At 35.4% G+C, this 27,836-nt stretch overlaps 1 protein-coding gene across 1 annotated transcript; it reads right to left on the bottom strand.

The window, feature by feature from the left end:
• Positions 1-863: 863 nt before the first annotated feature.
• LOC149263104 (ferritin-4, chloroplastic-like) lies at positions 864-10,840 on the bottom strand. Its single transcript, XM_089387149.1, has 9 exons — positions 10,685-10,840; positions 9,941-10,312; positions 2,169-2,252; positions 1,983-2,043; positions 1,782-1,872; positions 1,574-1,635; positions 1,384-1,449; positions 1,234-1,297; positions 864-1,091 (listed from the first exon to the last, which is right to left on the bottom strand). The coding sequence occupies exons 2-9, from the start codon at positions 10,291-10,293 to the stop codon at positions 1,057-1,059; spliced, it is 816 nt and encodes a 271-aa protein (XP_089243275.1). The 5' UTR covers positions 10,294-10,312; positions 10,685-10,840; the 3' UTR covers positions 864-1,056.
• Between the last annotated feature and the right edge of the window lie 16,996 nt (positions 10,841-27,836).

Genomic DNA, 27,836 nt, shown 5'->3' with positions numbered 1-27,836 from the left:
TCAGATTTTATATAATAAAAAATAAAAAATGAATATACCTGTTTGGTTTGTTTAATTAAAAGTATAATAAAACATCAATAATCTCACTCTCAATGTCTATACTAAGGAGAAGTGGTAAAAATATTTCACTCTCACTCTAACCATAAATAAAATATTTCAATGTCCATATCAAACAACACAATCTTATATAAACTTTATAGTAATTAAATTATGCCCAACTAAATTTTGATCCATTTTATACATTCAAAAATGCAACAAAAACAATGAAAAATTACAAGTGGTCATAGATATATAGAGATATCTCAGATTTATCTAGGTGCAAACATTATTCAAATTTTGCACTCTAAAAGAAATTTTAGCCTCTAGATTTGATCTCTTTATAAAAAAAGATTTCACCTCGATATTTGATCCTCTCCTGTTTTTCTAGATCCATGGTTGAAATAGATCTATACTGATATAGATATGAGACTATATTAAATATTGAATAGTTTGGAAGAGAGAAAATTCCACTATTTTAGCATGCTAGTTATTCCATAATTAAATAACTTTTAGGAATAAGATTTCAAGAAAGAAAAAAATCATATAACAATCTTCAAATGAGTGTCTATTCTTTTCTATTACAATTCATAAAACATTGGCTTCACTTTCTACCTAAATTTTATCTATTTGAGATTTTCCAACAAACATTTTATATTCATTTATATGCATAAAGCGTTCATTTGTTTATTCTTTCATTTTTATATTACAAGAAAATTTATCATGAGATATTGTTGCAGTAGAATATCACACAAATCACTTTCCACATAAGAGATAATTGAGAAACAACTCAATAATGTGGTCGTTGACATTATGACAGAAATATATACCCTAGAAAGGAAATCCAAATGAAGTTTTATATATAATGAAGTTTTTTATTAATAGAAAACCATTGTTTATATATATATAAAAGAGCATATCTTTAGATTCTTTCAGTTTTGAAAATAGAGCCCAAAATATAAATTCCCAAAAAGGTCAAGCAACAAGAGCTCCTGCGTCTGGGGCAGCAACCACATCATCTCAGTTGAGGAGCATCTGATCAAAATGCCATACAGCTGCAAGAGAAAAAGACAACCAAATAAATTACACTCCAGCGTTTAGTAATGAGACATGCTTACATAAATTCTTTACTTTCATTGTCAATTTGAAAATGATCTCTCCTCAAATATTATCAAAATTAACATAGCATCATCGTACCGTGTCCTTTGCCTATCCTTCTCAACTGAGACACATACTCTGATACTTTCTTGATGGTTTCAACCTGCAAATTTGCAGAGCAAAACATAGTCTGAGCCTCTTACTATCTTCATTGTTTATATTTCTTAGAAAATTAAATGAACATGTAACCTGTTGGGAGAGAAATTCGCCCTCGATGAAATCCGTCATCTGACCATCGTTAGCCTCTTGGGCTACCTGCTCCCATCAAATTCATTAACTTTCAAAATCATTAATCTAACGCAACATGATTTTAAATTAAATTATTTCAAAGTAACAAGATATATTGAATAAACAGGTAAGTAATTCAGCCGATACTTACAACGTGCAAGTTCAGAAGTTTTTGATTCGTAAGTTTCTCCAGAGACAAGGCCAACTCCATGGCTGTAAGCGGTAGATTAAGAACCCACCCAAAACAAAAACAAAAATATTGAGATGTCAACCTACATTCAACCAAAAAAGGCAAGAAACATGCACGCTGCAAAATAGAAGTGAACAAAAAACTATAAAATTCTATGGAATGGACTCACCATAAAGGGCATCACCCTTCTCAGCGTTGTCAAACTCCATGACAGTAGGCAGCAAAATGGATTGCAGTTTAACTTTCCCACCTCTGATGTTCTGCTCAAATAAAGCACCAACACATAACAAAGTATCAAATAACAGTTCCCCACTTCACTAAAGTTTATGACCTAAAACAACATACTGAAGTGCAACACACTCTCAGAAACCTGATATTTCATGAGCTTTTCTGCATCATCCCGCTCGTCATCACTGGCATCCTTGAAGTACCTGTGAGATTGGAGAAAACCTATCATTCATCACACTTCTTACAAGGATATGTATACACAAGAATATAAAAAGAAAATTGGTTATGTATACAGGAGAATGTAAGAAGAAAACTTGAGGGTACTCACTTTGCAAAGCCTGGCAGAGCGACATTGTCCCTATCGAAGTATGCAAAGAGAGCATGATAAATATAAGAAACGTTGTACTCCACGCTGAAAAAATAAAAGAAATAGTTTAGTTCATGAGAACATTACACGGATGTCAGAAAGCTATGCAGTGATAAAGATAATTGGCAAATGGTTGGTTGTTTTTAAAGTAAGTGATATTCTTGTCGGGGTGGTGAGGCCGGCTTCCTGCCAAAAGCTATACAATACTGTGAGGACATCTCTGTGTTGGATTTATCTACCAGGCTCTGATATAAAATCCCCGAACTTATGGGGATTGTAGATTTTTGGTATATTTATGGGAGGGATCGTAGATTTTTGGAATTTTCATCGGAGGGATTGCCTAGGCCTGTTAGATTCATAGGAGGGACTGTCTGTTTGTCATAGCCTATGCTAGTTGGATTTTAGGATATTCCAGTAATTACGTTCATATAAAATTATCTGCCTTTTTCTTTTTCTTTTCCATCACTTTTATATTGTATTGTTACCATTTAAGTAGAGTAAGGGCATTGTCTTTGTCAAAGTATTAAGTATCAAGATTATTTACTCATTATTTTTTTATTTTTCAGTTGAATAAAAATAAAGTAATATTTAATAAAAAAAAAACCAAACAATAAGAAGATAGTAATTAAAAGCTAAACTATAATTGGCAAGGTTGAAATTTGGATTTTTTTGTACTAGTCACACAATTTTTTTGATGTTTTGGGTCTTTATACTTCTCGTCAAAATAGGTTATGTTTAAAATTTAACCCTTCACCGATAAAGTTTGATTAAAAAGTTACCTTTCAATAACACAATGATATTTTTTTTTATATATTTATCATAATAACAAAATGGCCCTAACATAGAAATGATTTATTGAATCCTGAGAAAACTCATGATAAAATCTCCATAACCCAGAAATCAAATTGTTTTCATGTGTTTGTTAGTACAACAACAATATTAGTATTACTCTCATCCATGTGTTTATATTTTCATGCACATTTTTTTTCAATGGTTTTTTACCTAGAATTTGACCCCAAAAAAATCAATAGACCTCCCAACCATATTTTATTTACAAACCAACTCTAGCCATCACTATTGGGAAATATCAATCCATCAAAGAAAGATCCTCATCATCTCCATGGAATGTAACGTATTTGTGGAAAATAAAGAGAGAAAGGTTCATGTCAAGTAGTGGCCCCTACAGAGGACAGTCAAGACCTGAGGAAAGGAGATTTAAAACTTGGTTAAGAGCGGGGGGAGGTGACCTAAGATTTGGTTAAGAATGATATAACTATCCAATGGAAAGGCCCTTCAAGGAGAAGATCAAATAAAGTAAAGTTGTTGGATTTCATTTTCTTCAATTAGGTTTCCATAATAAATATTCTACCTTTTAATACAACATAATATAACTTATTTCACCACTTGAACTTGAGGACTCTACATTAAGCTGAGTGTGAATCATAGGAAAGTAATTTTAATGACTCAATAGGTTTTTTCCTTAACACAATCCAATGTCTTTAGAGGAGCTGCTACACAATTTTTCTACACCTGCATATGCATAAAATATTATTAAACAAATGAAGTAAAATAAACACATAAACATAATTATTTATTAAAATAAAACCCAAAAGTAACAATGCATACATCTTTTACCTACTGCACATAATGTGGAATGTACAAAAACCACCACTATAGGGTTTAATCAGTGAAATTATCACCTCCCCTCTCATATCATACCAAATGTAAACAATAAAAAAACTTTAAAAAACACCAATATCAAAGTAAAACAAAAAACCCAAATTCCACAAAAACATACAAGCAAGAACAAGAACAAAGAAATAAGCATTGACATAGCAAAAGCATCAACAAAAGAAAGAAGCATAATAAGAAAAGGAAAAACAAATCAATAATGTATAATGGAATTGAACTCAACTCAACAACCAACAACCCTTTATGCCTTACTCTATAATAATGTTCCTTTCTGCTCTGCTATGTTTAAATGGAGAAGGGATTAGCAGTATACAAAATGGAAGAAGATAAGAAAATGTGAATTTTCAAGAATAGATTTAAACATTACATATAATGAACAAAGGTAATCAGTATATATACCTATGATGAACAAAGGGTATTTACATAAATTAAATCTATTAGCCTCTTCTCAACAACTCCCATCCCGTGATCCCCATCACTTGAGGGACTGAGCCACTACATCCTCCTACTCCTGCTACCACCACACTTATTCTCTAATGTTTATTGAGAAATGCATGTTGCTGCCTATTATAGATAAGAAGGTTAGTGATGGTTCCTTTGGCTTCTCTCCAAATGATTGGTCCTCTCTCTACGCTTTTCCCTTCAACATATTCAAAGTTTATTGATCCCATTTCACATTTGGTGGTACCCATGAGGGTTAGAAGATTAAAGGGTCAAATTACTCAAAACCCTTTTGATGTGAAGGGTTTAAATTTCCCTTGCATTGTGCACACACCTTCTATTAGTTGAGGTGTCGAGGAATCTTGTACAATGTCTATTCACCTGGTCTTGTAGAGTATTTATGGCCTATTGCACTTCATGGTTGGGACCACCAGGTTCGGCTCTACAACGATAATTGGAGAACTACCATCTCGCCCTCGATCTCCTAGAGGAAATGAACCAGCATCACCATGCTCCCACCCCCACATAGTAAGTGTGGTGTTCCACAATATAAGGTTTACAAAAATTTCCATGGGCTTATAGTTCACCTCTTGGAAAACATCTTCATCAACATTTTGTACCTTCGCATTTGGAAACTCCAGGATCTTCACTTTTGGTAGCTATGGTGTGCATGGGTTTGCATTCTCCTTCTAGTTTAAGCCCCATCTCTTAGTCTGTTGTGCACCAATGAGCCTTTCTCTAGCTCATCTTAGTTTTGGTGGGTCGCAGGGGGGGACAAATTAGGCAGCAAATTCATAACAAATGAAGAAATTTCAACTTTCATCTATTAATATCCGTGTCGTATTGCTAATTTTCTCCTAACTTCTATTTCAATAATCTGCATTTAGTTTTGGTGTGATGTTAGTGACTTTGAATTAATGGTGTGATAGATACATCCATTTTAATTCAAGATCTACCAAGAACATAGAGGAATCAAATCTCTTTGAAGTGCAAATCTTCCCTCAAGTTTTACACTTGCATTTATAGAGATTTGAACCACCTCAGAGTTTGGTGATCAAGAGTTAAAATAGGTCTATGCTAGTTATAAGCCAATTTTGAACTATGAGTAAATCATAAATCTGGAATTGATTATTGGCAAAATTGAATAATAATGAAAAATTAAATAACAAAATTGATCATTTAAACTATAAACAAATTTTAAATTTTTTAACTATAAAATAAATTTTAAAAAAATAATATCACCTATTAATTATTAACAAAATTAATAAAACATCAACTTTAACTTTTTTAACTATAAGTAAATTTGTAAGACAATCATATGTTTCACGTAATTATTACTAAAAATTAAGTATAAAATATTCCAAGTTTTTCTCGAAATTTTAAGATAAACCTTATATCTAATTATTCAACCGCTTAAGATAAAGTCTTAAGAACGTTTTGGGTAAAAATACAAACCGTCAAAACAACGTTTTATAAACATTAACGCACGTCATAGAAGACGTTCACTTCAATTTTTCAAAACGTTAAATACGAGTAAAATGGCTCGTGACAGGCAATTTGCCCGTCAAATTCCATCACTGATAATTGGCAAATGGTTGGTTGTTTTTAAAGTAAGTGATATTCGGGGGTGGTCCAATGGAATTGATGAGGCCAGGAGAGAACACATCTGCCAAGGGATCTTCTTTTGGTCTCATCTATGATATTTAAAAAAATATAATTACACGTCATATTGCAAAGAAAAGCGGACCACATTAAATGAGGGGACAGACACCTTTTCAAGATTCTTTCACAATTCATTCAAAATCACTTTAAAAAAAATTAAAATAAATATTTATTTTTTTAAATAATTTAAAAAATCATTTTACAAAATAAAAATATATTATATTAAAATTTAAAAAATAATAACAATATAAAATAGAAAAAAAATAAAATTAAAATATTTAAAAAAGAAATTCAAATCTCCAGAATCTGAAACTTATCTCCAGAATCTGAAACTTTTGATTATATTTTTATTAGTATAAAGGAAAGCATAAACATTATTAAAATAATAATACTTTTATATGAACTTTAATTATATTTTTGGGGCCTACAAAAAGGAAAAAGCTTAAATAAAATCTACGGTTTGACTCCATAACACACACAGGCCGCACATAGATTCCAGTAGAAGATTTAATTATTACTTTTTCCTCGCAAGTAACTTTCCAAGACATTTCCATCTCCCCTATAATCATACGCCACAATACAGGGGAAATCATTGAGACGACTAAGGTGGTGGGTGAGGGCGGATGGCCACATGGGGACAGTTGTCATAGGACCATGGGGTGGGTTGATTAAAAAATGAAGGGAGTGTGTGTGACATGACATTAAATGCTACCACCCTCGAGGGGCGTGTTCACGTGAATTAGTCATCCTTTTCAAAGAATCTTAACAGTTAGCCAACAAGTGTAGTGGTTTTCCTTGCTGGCAATTTTTATGTCAAAAAGTGGACCGATCATCTGTGTTGGCGTATTTAAGTATGGTGGATCCGGTAGTCACAGCTGACATGGCTGGTAAATCTACAATTATAGAGCAAGAATTTGACGTGGAGTAGCTCATAGATATTACTATTGCAGCAGTGAACGAGTTCACTGAGCCACTTGACCAGCCCAACCAGGTGCACTCATATATTACCCAAAGGAAAAATTACAACAAGAGGCTACTTGTAGTGATCCCAGCAAGGCATCTTCTGATGAAATCCACACGAACTGGATTTTTCAATGATTTATTCGCCCATAAAATGCTCAACGATATAGCCCCTTTGCCCCTTACGTCTTACCTGGAGGAATGGACGCTCTGGTGTTGAGGGCATTGTGAAAAGGCTGGAGAGGTATCTTGTACACAGAGTTATGTATACAAGATTAAAACATGTGGTGACATGGTCCCTATTTTTTGGAGTCTTAGACCACGATGTCAATTTTTCTGGAATGGAATGGTGAGCAAGAAGTTAAGGCACTGCCATTTAAATTCCAATTCAATCACACGTGGCTTCAAGAAAAGGAACTAGTGGACCTTATACGAATATCTTGGTTGTGACCACTAGAACCAATGCAAAACAAGATGATGGATAAGGTCTCATATAAACTACGCAGGTTGAAATTGGAGGTTAAATCACGGGTTTGTCAGCATAAGAAGACACGAGTTGTCTGTCATAGAGAGAAATTGTTGAATTGATGGATCCTACATGTTCTGATTTCTTCTCTAAACAAAGAAAGAAGACAATATTGGATCTCACAACCCGGGAAAATCATATTTTGAAATATCAGGAAGATGAATGGCAGAAAAAAGGCATAATGGCTTGGGTTCATGGTGGAGATAAGAATTCAATGTTTTTTCATAAGGTTGTTTCTAAAAGGAAAATCTCAAATACAATCTGGTATATCCAACTAAAAGTTGCTTGTTGCTTCAGTAAGCAATACATGGCTTGTAAGGCCTCCAAGGTTGAAGATCAATTGGAATTTGTCAACTTATTTCCATGTACGGTAAAGGAAGAGGATGTTGCGGGCATGGATAGACCCATCACTACCGATGAACTGCTTGTTGTACTTAAAGAACTTGCGATGGAAAAAAGCGTGGGTCTTGACATATGGCTAGTGAAACTATTTTTTTCTTCAGACACCATGGGATCTTAATGAGATGATGGAAAAGTCTCGTCTTAGTTCAAGTGCTATCAATGTTATTTTTCAATAATGTTATTTTTCTCACACTTATTGAGCAGAGAGGCTCATTCTACAACTCAGTCTTTTGTTAGGTGTTATCAATGTCATTTTTCTCACACTTATTGAGCCTAGAGGCTCATTCTATAGTCCAATTTGAAGAGGATGTGCAAATATGTCCGTCCCTCAATGTCCACAAAAATAAAAATGAAAAAAAATATGTTATACATGTTTAAAATTTGTACTTTTCAAAAATATTTGAACACTTGATATCAACTTTATATATATATAAATAGAAAAAAATGTTAAAAAATATATTTTCAATGGATATGTTATGTAATCTCTATAACATTCAAAATACAATCAAAACAATCAAAAAAGTACACAATGTTTTTTGCACTCTAAAATAAATTTGTATCTAAAATAATTTGATTCCTCTCTAACTCATGTTAGATCTATGTTGGTTCCTAAAAAATCTAATTCATCATGTTTTATGAATTATAGACCTATCTCACTTTATAATGTAACATATAAAATAATTTATAAACTTATTGGTAACCAAGTCAAGCAGATATTATCTCAATAAACTTATTGGTAACCAAGTCAAGCAGATATTATCTCAACACGTCACTATAGAACAATTCGGTTTCTTTCGAGACAAAAGGATCAAGGATGTGGTTGGAATCACAGAAGAATATATTCACTCCATAAAAATTGGCAAAACTAATGAAGATTGACCTTATCAAAGCCTATGACAGGGTTGACTGGGATTTTCTCAAGTTCATTCTACAATAAATCGGTTTCCATGCAAACATATTAAGTGGATAATGGCTTGTGTCTTGAAAATAAATTTAGTTGTTCTCATTAATGGGTTCCTTCTTATTTTTTCCATATTAACAATGAATTTAGTTGTTCTCATTAATGGGGTTCATTCTTATTCATTTTGGTTATGAACGGGCTTAGCAGAGGATTAAGAAATGCTAGAGAGGTTGGGAGGATCATTGCATGCAGGGTAACTACCAACACACACACACACACACATATATATATATATATCACACTTAAGAAATGCTAGAGAGGTTGGGAGGATCATTGGATGCAGGGTAACTACCAACACATATATATCACACTTAATGTTCGTAGATAATGTTCTATGCCTTAGCAAAGTGAAGCTCCAATGGAAAATCATTCATCAATTCATTACAAAATTTAAGAATACTTTTAAGAATTCTAAAGTTTAGAAAATATGTGCTAAAAAATACAAAAATAATTTTTAATAACTAAATTATATTTTAAATAAAAAATTAAAAATTAAAAATTAAAAAATTAGCCTCTATTCCATTAAAAAAATTAAATATATATATATATATATATATATATTTCAAAGATTACCCAAGGAGTTTAGAAGTAAATTTGAAGTTTTTTTTAATGTGAAGTTCTTTGATGAGGTTGGTAATCAGTTGGAATAATTTTTATTTCTTTAAGATGGAGTTTTACTCTCAAGGTCTACGATTTATCTAATTTACTACCTATAAAATGTAAGAAAATATCCCAAATTTCTAACATTTTTTTGCCATATCTATATATATATATATAAACAAACTCGATATCAAAAATTCAGATGAAACAGAAATCTCAAGGAAAAAAGAATACTAAGGAACTTAATACGTGAACTTGGGATTTCACTTTTCCAGCAAAAAGCTGACCTCGAATCAACCCAAAAAGTATCCCATACATAGAGACACGTGAACTTATTTCTCTATGCCAGAAAACAAACTTTAAGCATATGAAACAGAACAAAAAAGCACTTGCACACAAATTGATCCGGTTATAACTACACGTGTCCTGAAAAAACAAATTTATCTAATAAAATTGACCTAAAACCTAAAAAGATACAACTTTACTTACTTGATTTGTTCATTCAGTGCTCCTTCACAACCATCTGAGAACTTCTGTCTCGCCAAAGACTGAGAGAATGATAGAGAAAGTTGCGATAGCTCATCCTGGACTTCAACAAAAGGCTCAAATATAACTCCACTCAGAGCACCTGCCTTCCCTTCACCGCCTACAGCAGCTCTAACGCTATGAACCCCACCTCCTCTCTTACTCTTCATGTACCTTGCAGCAACACCAACGCCGCATTTGTCTCCTGAAATTCCGTTCTTGCACAAACCATTGTGCTGCTGCTGCTGCTGCTTCCATGGAGAAGAAGTATCAGTAGAGGGAGAAAGAGAAACAACAATAGGAGCTCTGAGAAGCATGGTCGCAGATTGAATCAACCTGCAAATGCGTACAACATGCAGTCTTGTATTCAAATACCCACAATATATAAATTCAAATAAAAATCACCAATATTCTACAAAATATATATATATATATATATATATATATATATATATATATATGCAAAAGACAGCCAGTATCATAGATACAAAAACCAGATTAGCAGATAATTACAGAGGCCGTCACAGAACATAAAAGTCCTTTATGAAAGCCCCAGCAGATCCATGATGACTTGTAAAAGACCAATATGACAGCAATCCTCATGATGAAGTCAATTAAAATACAAGCCGAAGAGACTATAACAACGAACTAAATTTCTGAAAAACAAATTGAAAATGTGGGTGCCCCTCTAATCCACCAAATACTCACCGAGTGAAACCGGAATACTTGTCCACCCAATCTCACCGATCACTCAACACACTTCTTCAATTGTGAGAAGCGCACATAAAATATGAGAATATGGCATGGTAAATAGTGGTGCCTCCTCTGCCTTGTATATATTGGCCTCCTCCTCTTCCGCTGTGTAGCAGTGGCGTCAACTATTCCAGAGAATCATTCCCTTGTACAAAGAATATCCTGCTTGGAAAAAGGGTAGGCGTCCATCTCTCGCACAGCAGAGCGCCAAGTGGACGGTTTAGATTGATCGGCGTGTGGAAGAGCGTGGCAGACCCGTGCTTTCTAGATTCTCTGTAAATATCATTTCCTCTGGTCACTTTTACCCTTTTTTAATTTAATTTTAGTCGGTGGAATTTTGCGAAATGAGTTGGCGGTGTTTTGTCCGTTCTGTGTATTGAGAGGAAAGGAAAACGACGTGACGTCGTTTACTTTGTCGGGACGTCGGATAGAAATTCGAATGGCTTTTTTAAGCCTTTCGTTAATCTTTATGTCATTATCGATGATACATAGTGATCGTGTTAGAGCAGTAATTGGACTCTAAAAAAATATAGGAAAATATTTGATGTTTTCACAAAGTTTACTTTAGGTTTAATAGTTTTCGTAAAAGCTAATGGTTCTTTATTGGGACGTGGATAGAAATTTGAAGGGTTTTTCAAAGCTTTTCATTAATTTTTATATGATTTTTACAGTGATCGCTTTAGAGCAATACTCGGACTGTGTAAGAAAATTTACGAAAATATTTTGTGCTTTTACAAAGTTCACTTTAGGTTTAAAGCTACAAAGCCCAAGGGTAGTCAACCTCAGAAGGGCCCTCCGGTCTTATTAGAGCCTGTTCTACTGCACTGCGAAAATGTACCTTCCAACATGTGCTGAACGAACGGAAAGAATGGCCGTAGTTTAATTAGGTTGGGTTTTTGTTTTGAAAATTACCAAATTTTGGTAATATTTTGGTAAGGATTTTTATAAATTTAAGTTATAGTCTTTAGATTTTAAAATTTTGGCTAGAGATTTTTGATGGTGAACCTATTTCCATGATCAAAAATTGATTTAACCACTGTTTCCATAAAAAAAAATAAGTTTTTTTTACCAAAATTCCTAAAAAAAAAAAAATAGTCATTGGGGGCAATTCCTCCACCTCAATAGACTTTTCTTAAAAAAATGTCACTCGGTAGACTTGTCCGAAAGAATGTCCCCTCCTTGCCTCGGAACGTTCTCTTGTTGTCATACAGGTCATGCACTGAAGTGTCATTGATTGTCCGGGAGGCCAACGTTTTCGAAATTCGTTGTTCAGTAATCTTGCGTGACTACATAATTTTAGGGTTGTTTTCCACAAACCCAATCTCCCGACTTTAAATGTTGTTGTAGGTATTTGGATTTTGCAGAAATTTTTCCTTTCGGTGTGTGTGATTTGTATGTTAATAGCCAGACATTTTGATGTGGGGAAAATTTATTTTTTCGGGAAATTTTCTTTCTTTAGATGACATAATAAATTACTTCATCATCCAGTTTTTAATTTGTTTTGCACTAGCATTTTATATAAAAATCTTATTTCACTTGGAGTGAATTTTAAAGCATGCACAAACTAAAATTCATATAGAAACAATTCTTGAGCACCATGGATATATGAAATTTTATTTTATTAAATAAAAAATGAGCATACACATACACTCAGAAAACTCTCATTTCTCTCCATTCACTTTCTATGGCCTAATTCTATATATGTTTGGTCATTATATCTCATTAGGACTTACGATGATTAAATAATAAATTACAATAAAATTAAATTTTACTAAATCCATAAATCACTCTCTGATTTACTCCTTAAAGCTCTCATGATTTATTCATTAAAGCTCTCATAAATTATTCTATAAATCTCCCATACTTTTCAAGACAATTCTACTTTTGTATTATGCAAAAAAATCTCTCTTATCCATAATTTTTCTAAAACTATTCTATAATTTAAGAAAAAAAAAAAAAAACTAAACTAAAAATATTTACAATTAAAAATAAAAAATTAAAATTACATTACAATATTGAATTCTCTTTTAAAACTTTTCTTTAAAAACTTAATTGCTTGGAATCTCAAATGCTCATTCATCACATCTTATCTGTTCTGTTGAGATTTTCTGTTAATTAATTTTGGAAAAAAATCTCATGAATGTGACAACAATAGGATTTGTTGCTAAGTTAGCTCCAGTTATTCCTGAGGAGGAGTTATTGCTTCCTATACTTGTTGTGAGAGAATTTATGATTCAGTTTTCAACTCCAGCTATAAAAATGTAAGCCCGTAGAGGATATTTGTGCTGAGAGTTTGTGAGGAATTATATTGTTGTAATCTCCTGTTGAATAATAAGATTGTCGATGCCTCTGTTTGGTGGACGTAGCCCAGATTGGTTGGGTGAACCACGTTAAACTTGTTGTCTCATGATTTCTGCTGTGTGTATAATTTGTTTTTGTTTCTGCTGTGTATACTCTGACAATTGGTATCGGAGCCTGAGAGGCCAAGTCTGCTGCGTGGATCAGCGCAAATACCAGTGCGTTGGAGCAGTGTGTTAGCCGGTCTGTGGACCAATGCGTTGGACTAGCACGGTGAACTAAGCGTTGATCAGGGCGGTGGACTGGAGGTTGGCACTGTGTGGCCGTGTAAGTTGATACACTACGCCATGCGCTGGTAGAAGAGACCATAGTTGTTATCAATCTATATGGCCAGATCTGTCCTCGATCTGCTGTGGCGTGAATAGTCTGTTGTGGCGTGATTGGTGACCATTCACGTGGACGTTGTTTGATTTGCAGCGTTGAATGATATATCTGCAACGATCAAAGGTGAGTTGCACGGTGTATTCTTTTACAATGATTATTAAGATGCCAAACCATTGAAAAATCGATTATGAACATGCCGTGGAACGGTTGAAACAGTGAGTCCACATGTGGTCATACGCATGGTTAGTTGGGCCTTCTAAAAATCGGTAGTTGGAATGAAGATCTAATTGGTCAGTAGCTCAAATCGTGTCACATGCGAGACTGTGTCTATTGGCTACACAAATGGTCATTTGAAACAGCCAAATAATAACCTAGGAGCGTAGTTTTGGAAATGTTTTTGTTTGGAAATTGGTCTTTAAAAAGGGACAAAAACGTTTACACATGGGTCGTCGTGGAACATTACAACAAAAAGTCGATTTGAAAGTTTTGATACAGCTATCATGAAATGTTTTTGTTTTGTATGTTTGAAACAAAACAAAAAACGGGGGGATTTGTATTAGATATGATATTATATCTATATCAGATTTTGTTTTTTTTTTTTTAAATGGTAATATGCCATGATATTTTGAAGGTAAAGGCATTGTATTGATGAAAGGCAGTTTTTTTTTAAATACGAAATCCTTAACCAATAGGATTCTTCTGAAGCGACAGTTGTATAGTTTGCGCATGAAGGAAGGTACATCTATTACTGATCATTTGAATACCTTTAATACTCTCCTGGTTCAGTTAGAAAGTATAGAAGTAAAATTTGAATCAAAAGATAAAGCTATAACTTTATTATGCTCATTGCCTGAGTCATGGGATCATTTTGTTACTTCTATAAGTCTTAGTTCACCAGAAACCCTTGAATTTGATGATGTTGTTGGAGCTTTGTTGTCCGAAGAAACAAGGAAGAGGTCAAATTCATAAACCTCTACATCAGAAGCAATGATGGTCAGAGGACGTTCTAAAGAAAGACGCTTCAGTAAGCACGACAAATCGCGGTCAAAATCAAAAGGGAAGAAGAGTAAAGTAAAGTGCTGGTTTTGTGGCAAATCGGGACATTTGAAGAAGGACTGTTGGAAGAGACAGCAAACATCCAAAGAAGACTCTTCGACAGAGAAGAAAGAAGCAAACATGACAGATACAGGTTCGGCATCCATTTCAGGTATGAGTGATGAAGTGTTATCAGTTAATTTGTCAAATCATGATCAACATTGGCTGTTAGATTCTGGTGCATCAAATCACATGTGCATTCATAGAGAATGGTTTAAAACTTATAAATCAATCAATGATGGAGTAGTTTACATGGGAAATGATGTCACATGTAACATTGTGGGAATTGGAAGCATCCAGCGTAAAATGTTTGATGGGACAAATAAAATTCTAACTAATGTAAGACATGTACCTGAGCTAAGAAAAAACCTCATTTCACTAGGAGTACTAGACACTAATGGATATAAAACTTTTATTCAAGGTGGAGTAATGAAAGTTTATAAAGGAATTTTACTAGTAATGAAAGCAAAGAAAGTTGGAAATCTTTTTCAGTTAGAAGGAAGAACAGAGTCAGATCATGTTTCTACAGTATCTGAAAACGACAGTAATTCTATTCGTTTATGGCATCAAAGGTTGGGCCATATGAGCGAAAGAGGTTTAAAGATTTTATCTGATCATAAGTTACTTCCTAATTTAAAGTCTATTAAGTTAGATTTCTGCAAACATTGTCTATTTGGGAAATAAAGCAAGCAGAAGTTTAAAACTGGAAAACATACTAGTAAGGGAATCCTTGATTATATCCATTCTGATGTTTGGGGTCCATCTCCTACAACCTCATATGGAGGATCGTCATATTTTGTTACTATCATTTATTGATTATTTCTCAAGAAAAGTGTGGGTCTACATGTTAAAGAAGAAGTCTGATGTATTCATAGTTTTCAAACAGTTTAGAGCATTAGTTGAAAACATCACTGGAAGAACCATTAAATGTTTAGGAACTGACAATGGTGGTGAGTTTACTTCAAAGGAATTTGATAATTATTGCAAGGACGCTGGGATCGAAAGACATAAAACCACTGTATATACTCCGCAGCAAAATGGAGTTGTTGAACGCATGAACAGAACTCTTTTAGAGAGAGCAAGAAGTATGCTTAGTAACGCCAATTTGCAGAAGGAATTGTGGACAGAAGTGGTTTCTACAGCGTGTTATTTGATAAATCGATCACCATCAACTACAATAGGATGAAAAATTCCTCAAGAGGTATGGAAAGGTCATCCTTGTGATTATTCTAAACTGAAAGTTTTTGGTTGTGATGCATATGCTCTAGTTCCGAAACATCAGCGTTCTAAATTAGATCCTAAATTAAAATGATATATCTTTGTTGGATATGGTGATGGGACTAAGGGATACAGATTGTGGGATCCTACTACTCACAAGATCATCATTAACAAAGATGTTAAATTTAATGAATCTTCACTTGAAAATCCAGATGTAGATGATAAATTGAAACAGGATAATGCATCTAAGCTTCAAAACATTCAGTTTGAAACTAGTTCAAATACTGATGATAGTCAAGATGAACAAGTTTCAGATGCCGATCATGAACACGTTTCAGATGCGGATCATGAACATGTTTCAGATGTAGATCATGAAGAAGTTCCTACAGATAATAATCAGCAAATTGTGGAAGAAACAAAAACATCTTTAAGGAGGTCCACAAGAATCAAACATCCTCCTAAAAGGTATGATGATTATGTTACTTCAATTGCTTTAACCGCTAATGATGATGAACCTTTATGCTATCAGGAAGCTGTAGAAGGTTCTAAAAGTGAAAAGTGGAAAGAAGCTATGAAGGACGAGATGATGGCATTAGTCAAGAATGGCACATGGGATCTGGTAGAACTTCCTAAAGACAGAAAAACTGTGGGATTTAAATGGGTTTACAAATTGAAAAGGGGTGTTGATGATACAGAGGAAAGGTACAAAGCAAGGCTGGCCGCAAAAGGTTTTTCTCAGAAAGCAAGCATTTATTTTCATGAGATATTTTCACCAGTTGTAAAAATTGTTTCAATTTGAATTGTATTAGCATTAGTTGCTTTACTTGATTTAGAATTACAACAACTAGATGTTAAAACTGCATTTTTACATGGAGATTTAGATGAGGAGATTTACATGGAACAACCAGAAGGGTTTGTTCAAAATCGCAACAATAAATTTGTCTGCAGGCTCAAGAAATCATTGTATGGTCTGAAGCAGTCGCCTTGACAATGTTACAAGAAATTTGATTCTTTCATGATGAGTCAAAATTATATAAGAATTGAATATGATCATTGTGTTTACTTTAAGAAATTAAGTAATGGCATGTTCATTATCTTAGTGTTGTATGTTGACGATATGCTTTTAGCAAGCAAAAGCATAATAGAGATCAACAGGTTAAAGGCTCAGATGGCTAGGACATTTGATATGAAAGATCTAGGAGCAACAAGACAAATTTTGGGCATGGAGATTTTCAGAGACAGTAGCAATGGTAAGCTGTGGCTATCACAACAGAAGTATATTGAGAAAATGCTCTTGAGGTTTGGTATGAACAATGTGAAGCCTGTTTCAGTCCCTTTAGCTTCCCATTTTAAGCTTTCTTCTATTTTATGTCCTAATACAAATGAAGAAAAAGAATATATGTCTCGAATTCCATATGCCAATGTAGTAGGTTGTTTGATGTATGCGATGGTTTGTACTCGACCAGATATTTCACATGCAGTTGGGTTTGTCAGCAGGTATATGGAAAATCCAGGAAAAGAACACTGGTCAGCAGTGAAATGGGTGCTTCGGTATTTGAGAGGCACAAGTTATTATTGTATCACTTATAACAGGAGTAGTGAATTTGTTTGTGGATATGTTGATTCCGATTTTGCAGGTGATTTGGATAAGAGAAGGTCAACTTCAGGGTATGTCTTTACTCTTGCAGGTGGAGCTATTAGCTGGATGTCAAAGCTACAGAACATTGTTGCTTTATCCACTACTGAAGAATAATACATAGCTGCTTCACATGCCTGCAAAGAAGCAGTTTGGTTGAAAGGTTTGTTTAGTGAGTTTGGTAGGTTACAGGACAACATCAAGTTATTTTGTGATAGTCAAAGTGAAATTCATTTGGCTAAGAATCCGACCTATCATAGTAAATCAAAGCATATACCTATCAAGTACCATTTTGTAAGACAGGTTATCACTGAAAGGGGAGTCTCTCTTGAAAAAGTGCATACAAAGGAAAACTGTGTAGACATGTTCATGAAACCCGTTTTGTTAGAGAAGCTACGTTCGTGTCTGGCTTCTCTTGGCTTGCAGAAAAGATAAAATAATAAAGGAACAGGGTATCAGGCTAATTGTTGTCAAGGTGGAGATTTTTGAGATTTTCTGTTAATTAATTTTGGAAAAAAATCTCATGATTGTGACAACAATAAGATTTGTTGCTAAGTTAGCTCCAGTTATTCCTGAGGAGGAGTTATTGCTTCCTATATTTGTTGTGAGAGAATTTATGATTCAATTTTCAACTACAGCTATAAAAATGTAAGCCCGTAGAGGATATTTGTGCTGAGAGTTTGTGAGGAATTATATTGTTGTAATCTCCTGTTGAGTAATAAGATTGCCGATGCCTTTGTTTGGTGGACGTAGCCCAGATTGGTTGCGTGAACCACGTTAAACTTGCTGTCTCATGATTTCTGTTGTGTGTATAATTTGTTTTTGTTTCTGCTGTGTATACTCTGACATGTTGCTGTAATCTCATATCGGAGTGACATGGCCCACGAGAAAAGGAAGATTAAGAGAATAGCTAATGCTTTGGCCAGCTATGTCAGAGTCACGAAGGGGATCGTTTAAAAAAGCTCAAGAACTATCCATTCCATGCACAACGAATGTAGCCCTCCTCGTTTTTTCTTCAACTGGGAAGTTGTACAAGTACATTAAAACATTACTCCTGAGTCCTGTGTGTTTTCATCTTTCAAATTTAGAGTTGTCATTAAGAATAAAGAAACACAGGTAAGCTACATTGAAGGTGTATTTCGCTACTTTGTTATTCGAGGTATAACAGGGTCTGATAGAGACACAAGTTTAGGTATAATAGTGTGTGCGATGAAACAATAGAACTGGTAGTGAACTCATTGCTCTACATGCATCAGATAGCCCAGTGCAGAAAGACTATGTTCGAGATCTTTATGTTTATTTATAATGAGTATTCTCTTGGCAGATCCCACGCATCGAAATTGATTCAAAGATTAGGACCAACGAACTTGAACATAGATTTATCATACCCATATATCTAATTTTAGCATAGATATATCTAATTTTAATATAGATATATCTAATTTTAATATAGAATAGTGATAGAATAGTTGTGCCAGCTTTTGATCTTTTGCATAAAGAAAAGCAAAGTGATATAAAATTAAGAGTTTGATATATTTTAAATGATCAATATCATACACATTTAAGAGATCTCTATTACCTTGTCATGTCTATAGAACATTTTATTTTTTTGTTCATAAATACATTATTATATGCACTTTACATTTTCAAAGTATATATACATGTTTCTACTTTTCTTCATTGTTTGATAATTTTAATTAACAAAATACATGATTTTTATGGATAGATTTGATTTTATTTTATTGGATAAAGTCTTTTAGTAAAAATCACACTCAATTTGTTGGGTGGATTTTATTTTATTTATTTACTTTGTTTTTTTTTATAGTATTGTTTTATAAATTTAAATATAGGATTATGTTTTTATATATAAATATTTTTATTTATGTGTGTTGGAAGTACTACACACTTACATGCGGACTCTTAGTTAGAGTATGGGACTACATGCAAGATTCCTTCTGCTTGATTTGCTCATTCTTGAACTCCGCAACTGGTTAGTTCTTTTGCATGATTTACTCCCTGATTTGCTCCTTCTTTAACTCTGCAACTGGTTATTTCTTCTGCATGATTTACTCCCTGATTTGCTCCTTCTTTCACTCCGCAACTGGCTAGTTCTCTCCGAAACTTTGTAGGTGTTGATTCTTCTCATTGACACCACTATGGTGCATTACCTTGGGATCTTCACCCAGTAATGCTATATCATGAGCATTGTAACCTATTTTCTAATGAATCATTCTTTTGTTCTTTCGATTTTCTTTTAGTGTTTTTGCTCTGCAAAGTTGTGTGTTCAACCTTTACTAGCTACATTCATCTGTGTAGGTTTTCTAACACATTTACATGGTATCAGAGCCCACATGTTGCTAGATAAAAGGCGCACCAATACTTTATTTTGCAGGTATTACAGCTTGGAGATTGAAGATCGACAAAAAAATGGAGTTTCCCAAAGCATCGATCCTAACACCGTACAACTATCACGAATGGTAGGACCAAATGGCTCAATAGCTTTGTCAAAAAGGGTTGTACAAGATTACCATGGCTGTAGAAGTGGAACGCACCTCAGCCATAGATAAATCCAAGTACCTCAACCGTATGGATGAGGCCCACAAATCCATATGCATGTGCATCTCTCCAGAGTTGCAGTTTCATCTATCTACCTACAATACTCCTAATGAGATTTGGAAAAAGGTTGAAGAACTCTACAGGAAACAAGATGAGATGAAAGGACATCTGCTCGAAGTGGAGCTGTTGTCATTGGATCCATAGAACTATGATAGAATTCAAGACTTCTTCACCAAATATAATTATCTATTGCTGCAACTCAAGGGTTGTGGAATTGACAAATCCAAGGAGGAGAGTCGCCAAGTTCTCTCTATTATGTCAAAGCTCTGACTGGAATACTCCGTCTTTGTGTCTACATTTCATTCAGTAAGGCTCGCAACGGATAAATCCTACACTATGCCTTCTCTCAAAGAGTTCATGGAGTCCCTTACTTTTGAGCAAGATAAACTCATTGGCATGGGGAAAATCAAACCTCCAAAAGCACATGCACTTGCTGTGCATGATGGCAGCCACAATAAAAATCACAAATCTGATTCAAATCAGAAAAATCAACAGCAAAAAGACAAGGGAAAAGCGCATTCCCATCCAAAGAAAGAAGGGTACACCAAGCCCTTCAATGACTCCTCCAGCTCGAGAAATGAGAAAGGGAAGAAAGGAAATAGATGCACCTACTATCAAAGAGGATTCCATCCAGAATCCTCTTACATGAAGAAACAAATTGACAAAATAGCATAAATCCTTCAGAAGCACAACCTTGGGGACCACATCCCTCAGGGTGCCAAGAAGAAAGATGAGGATCTGCCATACGGGAAAGATAACAATTTTCATGCTTTAGTTGCAATTAATTCTTCCCCTGATGCATGGATTATAGATTCTGGTGCATCACATCATATGGCTGCTGCAAAGGAAGTCTATTCTTCTTTGGATGCATGCAAAGGACCTCCCATCCTCATGGGAGATGACTCACCTATTGAGGTCACCAGAAAAGGTAGAGTGGAACTTTTACATGGAAGCTTTGAAGATGTGCTTCATGTTCCAAAACTTTCGGTAAACCTGCTTTCAATTTATTAGACCACTCATTCTGGCACTAGAAAGAGAGTGGAATTCACTCCATATTTAGTGAACATATATGACCTACATAGTAGCTCCAAAATTGAAACCAGTGAGGTAAACAATGAAGCCAGACTATATACATTTTCTAAATTTATTGAATCTGAATCCTCCTTATTGCTTACAGATGCTGATGATAGTAGTAGGCTTTGGCATGAGAGGTTTGGTCACTTAAATTATAGGTATATGCAGCAGCTAAGCAAGCATGAGATGGTGGAAGGCTTGCCAAATATCAGTTTCTCCAAAGGAGTTTGTGAAGGGTGTGTCCTTGGCAAACATCCTAGAGAAAAGTTTGACACTAGCAAGACTCACAGAGCATCCTCTCCTCTAGATCTAATCCATAGTGATCTCATGGGGCCTTTTCCTCATCCTTCCATCAAAAAAGCAAGGTATGTGCTTACATTTATTGATGATTTCTCACGATATACTTGGGTGTATCTTCTCAGGAACAAATCTGAAGTTTTTGCGCACTTTGAAGATTTCAAAGCACTAGTTGAGACACAGTGAGAGAGAAAGATCATAGCCCTCCGTACAGACAATGGGGGGGAATATGTTAACACATCACTTAAGAACCTTTGCCTTCAGTCCGGCATACAGTTGTAGTACACAGTTCCATACACTCCGTGGCAGAATGGAGTTGCTGAGAGAAAGAACCGATCTCTCAAAGAGATGGCTTCCTACATGTTGCATGCTAAGTCACTACCTCATAAGATATGGGCTGAAGCACTTAATTTTGCTAACTACATCCAAAACAGATCTCCTCATAGGTCTGTCAAGGATCAGACCCCCTTTGAGGTTTGGAGCGGCACTAAACTAGAGGTCACACACTTCCGTGTTTTCAGCTCCCAAGCATGGGCCAGGATCCCCTCTGAAAAGAGGAAAGCTCTCCATCCACAGAGCATTGAGTGGATCTTTGTTGGATACCCTGATGGTGTGAAGGGATACCGACTCTTGATTTCCTCTACGGACAAGCTCATCATTGAGCGAAGTGTCAAATTTGAGGAAAGTCTCTCGCATGCACCTCAATTACCGCATGCAGACACCTTTTATCTACCTCATGTCCGAGATGATGACTCAGTACACTCAGATACAGATACAAAGCATGCAGATGCAGAGACAGATTCTTTAGATACAAATCCAGTGCATGCATATGATGAACCACATCCAAGCCTAGATCGGGCTTCCAGCAGTGAATCAAATTCTCGTGTCACAAATCAGAGAACAAGGAATTTACGTGAGATATATGCACAAAACCACCCAGCTGCTAGAAATGGTCTTGTGGGGGATAATTCTGATCTACAGAGGACTAGCTCAAAGTTTATTGAGCCTCCTCTTGTCCTCACTGCCAATGAACCATCGCCATCCTGGCATTGTCATTTGGTTCAGTCTTCTGATCCACAATCTTATGCTGAGGCTGCTGGGCATCCATCTTGGGAGTCTGCAATGGAGGAGGAGTATAACTCTCCTCGAGAACTAGACCTGGGATCTGGTCCCCCTTCCTTCAGGAAAGAAACTTGTCCGATGCAAATGGGTCTACAGGACCAAGAGTGTTGCAGATGGGATATCACCAGACGAAAAGCAAGGTTAGTACCTAAATGCTTCCAACAAGTGCATGGCATTGATTATGACGAGACCTTTGCTCCAGTAGCAAAGATGGATTCCATACGCCTTACACTTGCCATTGCGGCTGCCCAAGGATGGGAAGTACATCAAATGGATGTGAAGAATGCCTTTCTTCACAGAGACCTATTAGAGGAGATTTACATGGAGCAGCCACATGGTTTCATTCAGGATTCATCTTTGGTCTGCAGACTAAATAAATCTCTCTACAGCCTTAAGTAGGTCTCGAGAGCTTGGTATGCGAATATGGATTCTTTTCTCTTATCACAAAACTTTGAAAGATGTAAGTCTGATCCGAATGTTTACATGCTCAGGGCACATGATTCTCTTCTTATCTTAGTTTTGTATGTGGATGATCTCCTGATCACAGTCAGCTCGGTTTTAGCCATTGCTGCAGTCAAGAGGGCCTTCCATGATAGGTTCGTGATGACGGACATGGGTCCATTACACTTCTTTCTTGGTCTTGAGATCATCTAGGATGCCACAGGCATCAAACTCTCTCAGGCTAAGTATGCATGGGATCTCCTCGAGAGATTTCACATGACTAACTGCAAGCTAGCACCGACTCCCTTTCTATCTGGGGTCCACCTTGAGGATGGAGGTGACACTCCATTAGTTGACAGCACTCTCTACTGACAGCTAGTGGGGATCTTATTGTACCTCACCCACTCTAGACCAGATCTCTCATATGCAGTAGGGGTAGTTTCTAGATACATGCAGGAGTCGCATGAGCTACACTGGAATGCTGTCAAGCGCATCCTCTGATATGTGTAGGCACCATCACCTTCGGGATTCACTATGCAGCAGGAATTGCATTGAATCTCCTTGGCTTCATTGATTCTGATTGGGCGGGCGACAATATTGATCGTAAGTCCACCTCCGGATATTCACTCAATCTAGGGTCTGGCCTATCTGTTGGTCGAGCAAGAAGCACACTGCTATTGCTCTCTCTTCAACTGAGGTTGAGTACAGAGGAGTAGTCAACATCACCATTCAGGCTCTATGGCTACAACACTTCCTCACTAAGTTGGGTGTCTAGTTCCACCAGCCCATTGTCATCTAGTGTGACAACCAGAGCACTCTCAAATTTTGCAGGGATCCAGTATAGCGGTAGCGGACGAAGCACATAGAGATCCATATGCACTACATCAGAGACTTAGTACATGATCGGGTCATTGATTTGCAGTTCTGTCCTTCAGCAGAACAAATTGCAGACATCTTCACTAAGACATTCACTGAGCAGAAGTTTCGCTCTCTGCGCGATCGTCTTGGAGTGAAGGACATAATTGCTTAGCAACTGTCTTTTCTTCCTCTTTTCTTTTGATTACATTGTATTTTGAGGGGGGGTTTTTCCCACGAGGTTTTCCCTCTTTCCTCAATTTTAGTACAAGTTGCATTGTATTTTGGGTGACCTTTGGCCTTATTTTCCAGGGCCCATTTTCTATTTTTCCCCATAATGGTGTTCAAGGGGGGTGTTGGAAGTACTACACACCTACATGCAGACTCTTAGTTAGAGCATGGGACTACATGCAAGATTCCTTCTGCATGATTTACTCCTTGATTTGCTCCTTCTTTAACTCCACAACTGGTTAGTTCTTCTGCATGATTTACTCCCTGATTTGCTCCTTCTTTAACTCCGCAACTGGTTAGTTTTTCTGCATGATTTACTCCTTGATTTGCTCCTTCTTTCACTCCGCAACTGGCTAGTTCTCTCTGGAACTTGTTGTAGGTGTTGAGTAATCTCATTGATCACCACTATGGTGCATTACCTTGGGATCTTCACCCAGTAATGCTATATCATGAGCATTGTAATCTATTTTCTAATGAATCATTCTTTTGTTCTTTCGATTTTATTTTAGTTTTTTTGCTCTGTAAAGCTGTGTGTTCAACCTTTACTAGCTAGATTCATCTGTGCAGGTTTTCTAACACATTTACAATGTGATGGCAGAATCTATATGAGAAAAAAAAAAGTTGTGCTCTTGTCTCTGATGGAAAGCTAGCAAAGGTAGGATGGATGGATGAATGGATGCTATAGTAGAAAGTTATCACACAATTGCTTTGTAATCACGTTGTAGTTTTTTTTTGGAATTGTGTTTTTATATATAAAGATTTTCATTTATGTGATGGCAGAATCTATATGAGAAAAAAAGAGTTTTTTCTCTACAATGGAAAGCTAGCAGAGGTAGAATGGATGGATGGATGGATGGATGCTCGGGTAGAAAGTTGCCACACAATTGCTTTGTAATCATGTTTTGGTTTCCTATGCGATTAAATCATTCAACCCACAGGAGGATTGGTTGGGTCATTTTAAAAATAGGTTCTAAAACTCTTAGTTGAAATTATTTATGGAGCTTTTCACACTCATCATAACAAATATATATATCTATATATATATATATATATATATATATATATATATATATATATATATATAGATATATATATATATATATATATATCTATATATATATATATATATATATATATATATATATAACTTTGAAAATATATTATTTTTTAAACAAAAACCATATAGTGGAAATGTCCAAAAAGCAACGGCCTGACATTGCCACCTAGTGGGTTTTTTTTAAACTAATAAATAAAATGGTCTTCTCCATCGTATCTTTTGTGGTTAATTTTAACTAAAATTATGCAGAAATTAAAAACTTGAGTTTAAGTTGTTTAATCTGTAGAAGTTCAGTGCCCTAGGAGTTTTTCAGGGGGTTGTATCCATTTATGCATTGAAAAATGCATTTTAAACAACAAAAAATCATAATCTTGTTTGAAACCAACAAAAAATCATAATCTCTTTTGAAACTATATCATCAGAGGAGTTTTTCAGGGGGTTGGTATCCATTTATGCATTGAAAAATGCATTTTAAACAACAAAAAATCATAATCTTGTTTGAAACTATATCATCAGGTTTCGTGAAAAATGGCATTTTGTCTATAAGTTAAGTTAGACTAAAATTCATGATTTCACCAAAAAAATGTTTTACTAAATTACAAGCAAAAATTCCAAAATACATAATAGTTAAATAACACTCTTTTTTTAATACTAGCATAAACATCGAGAAGATCAAATTCAAATAACTTTTCACTCTAAAAGAGGTTTGCAATTCAAGAGATCCTCATCACTGCTTGGGAGATTCCAAGTTAAGATGGATTTAGGACCGTGGAATATATATATTTCTTCTTACATAAGTGTTACACAAAAATATCGTCACCGTGATTATTTGCAATCAGTATGGGTCTATCATCACTTGTACTTTCCTCCTAAGCAAGTCTCAAACCTCAGCTCTTCAAGTCAAGCTTTGAAAATGAGAGAAAGACATTGAAAATCAATGAAACTCTAGTTCCGCACTTTCTCTCACTGTTACCTGCGGTCCCACACCTTCTATTTACAAAAACTGCAGACCTGCCCACTCTGTCCCTAAAGGTGCGGGTGCAGACCCCTGTGAAAGTAAAAAAGGCGCAAGTTTATTCTAAAAAACTCACTTTGGGTTAATTCTAGATGATTCTAGAAGGAATTTTGACGTGGATTTGCCGCTCTTAGGTGGTTCATGCATCTCAAAAGAGAAGGAGCTAATCCCTTGAGGAGAGGAGCTATCCCTTTGAAGGAGGGCTTTATCCCTTTGAAGGAGGACCTAGTAACTTCCCTCCATTGCACTATAAATTCAGGCATTGGGCTAGTTGCTAGGGAGGTTAGAAGCTGAACATTTTTTAGGGTAAATGCTGGTGAAATTAAGACTTCCTAGTTGAGCTTAAAAGGAGAGATCACATACCTTTTTGGCTTCATTGGGAAGAGAGTGAAACTTGTCAAAGTAGAGGAGACTTCTTGTTGGACCCTGGGAGGAGCTTGTATAGCGTCAAGGCACAGGTTGTAAAGTTCTTCTTCTTTTGAATTAATACAATCAAACTCATTTTTCTCAACAAGTATCTCATGTTATTTGTTTCATGAACTCCTTGACTTTCATGTTAAATATGTTTTATGATATTGGCTTTTCAGGTGCTATTTAATTTGTTTGCTTGTTTGTGTTTGCAGATTTGCGACAAAGGAGTTCATTTGGATCGAAGGAGCGAAGGCTTCCACAAACTCGTGTTGGACCTAAGGTAGGCCCTAAAACACTTGTTTGCCTTTGTTTATAAAAGCGTATTTAGAGAAAGATAGTGTCTGGTTGGTTTGCTTGTCATTAGGTCTTCTTTAGATTCTAGGAAGGTCTATCTTGTCTGCAAGATCGACTTATTCCATGTGACAAAATGGTGACTCCACTGGGGACTTGATTTTTTCCTTGTTTTTACTTTGACCTGAGAAATTGTGTTTTTGTTTCTGTTTTTGGCTTGTTGTGTGTGGAATTGGGTAGAGTTTGTAGATCCAGGGTTATTTTTCGTTTTTCATAGCTTTGGGAGAGGACCGCACCCTAGCCTTTTGACACAGTGCATACCTATCCACACCTTTGCTTTTAGTACAAAGCGGGACCGCACCTGTGTTAACTGTGGGCCTGCGGACCCTGTCAAAATTTTGAAAAACCTAAGATTTCCTCTGTTAGTCAGCTTAGTTTTTGTTTAGAAGTTATTATCTACTGCCCAGACCTGCATATAACCTGTCAAAAGATTTCCTTAGGTTGATTTCATTGGTGTTAGGGTTTTAGGTGAAATTCTTAGGAGTTTTGCTTGTTGGGCTCGTTTTTCATTTTGGTCTCGTAGTAGCTCTGAGCTTAGAAGCTGTAGGGACCTCAGATCACCTTGGTGTCTACCAGCCTTCTTATGAGTCTGACCATTTATGAAATCTCCCCTTATTGAGGAATCCGCTTTGTGTTTTCTCTTTACAAAACTTCGAAAAGCTTGTGTTTAAAAGTTTGGATTTTCATTTTTTAAAAAAGAAAACAAAATTGGTTGTTCTTCACTGATTTGTGATTCTGCATAAATTGTTCCTTAGCTTACATCTAGTTAAGTAAAATATCCTTAAAAAATACATCTTGTAGGCTTTGACTTCAAATAGGTTTTTATAATTTATAGATCTCAAAGTTAGTCATTTCCATAGTTTTGAGTGTTTTATAAAAAATAAAAATAAAATCTCTTTTGGAAAAAGTTTGTTTTTTGTAGTGGTTGAGTGCTTTGAAACGAAAAAGGGAAATTTTTGTGAAATAACTAGTTGTCTCGTTTTGAGTGCATTGGAAAGGACAAAAG

Source organism: Pinus tabuliformis, chromosome 6, assembly GCF_031772625.1.
Source record: "Pinus tabuliformis cultivar Carrire ecotype Pingquan chromosome 6, CPIR1, whole genome shotgun sequence".
Classification (NCBI taxonomy): Eukaryota; Viridiplantae; Streptophyta; class Pinopsida; order Pinales; family Pinaceae; genus Pinus; species Pinus tabuliformis.
Note: the sequence above shows the minus strand (reverse complement) of the source record. Positions and strands in the feature narration are given on the sequence as shown.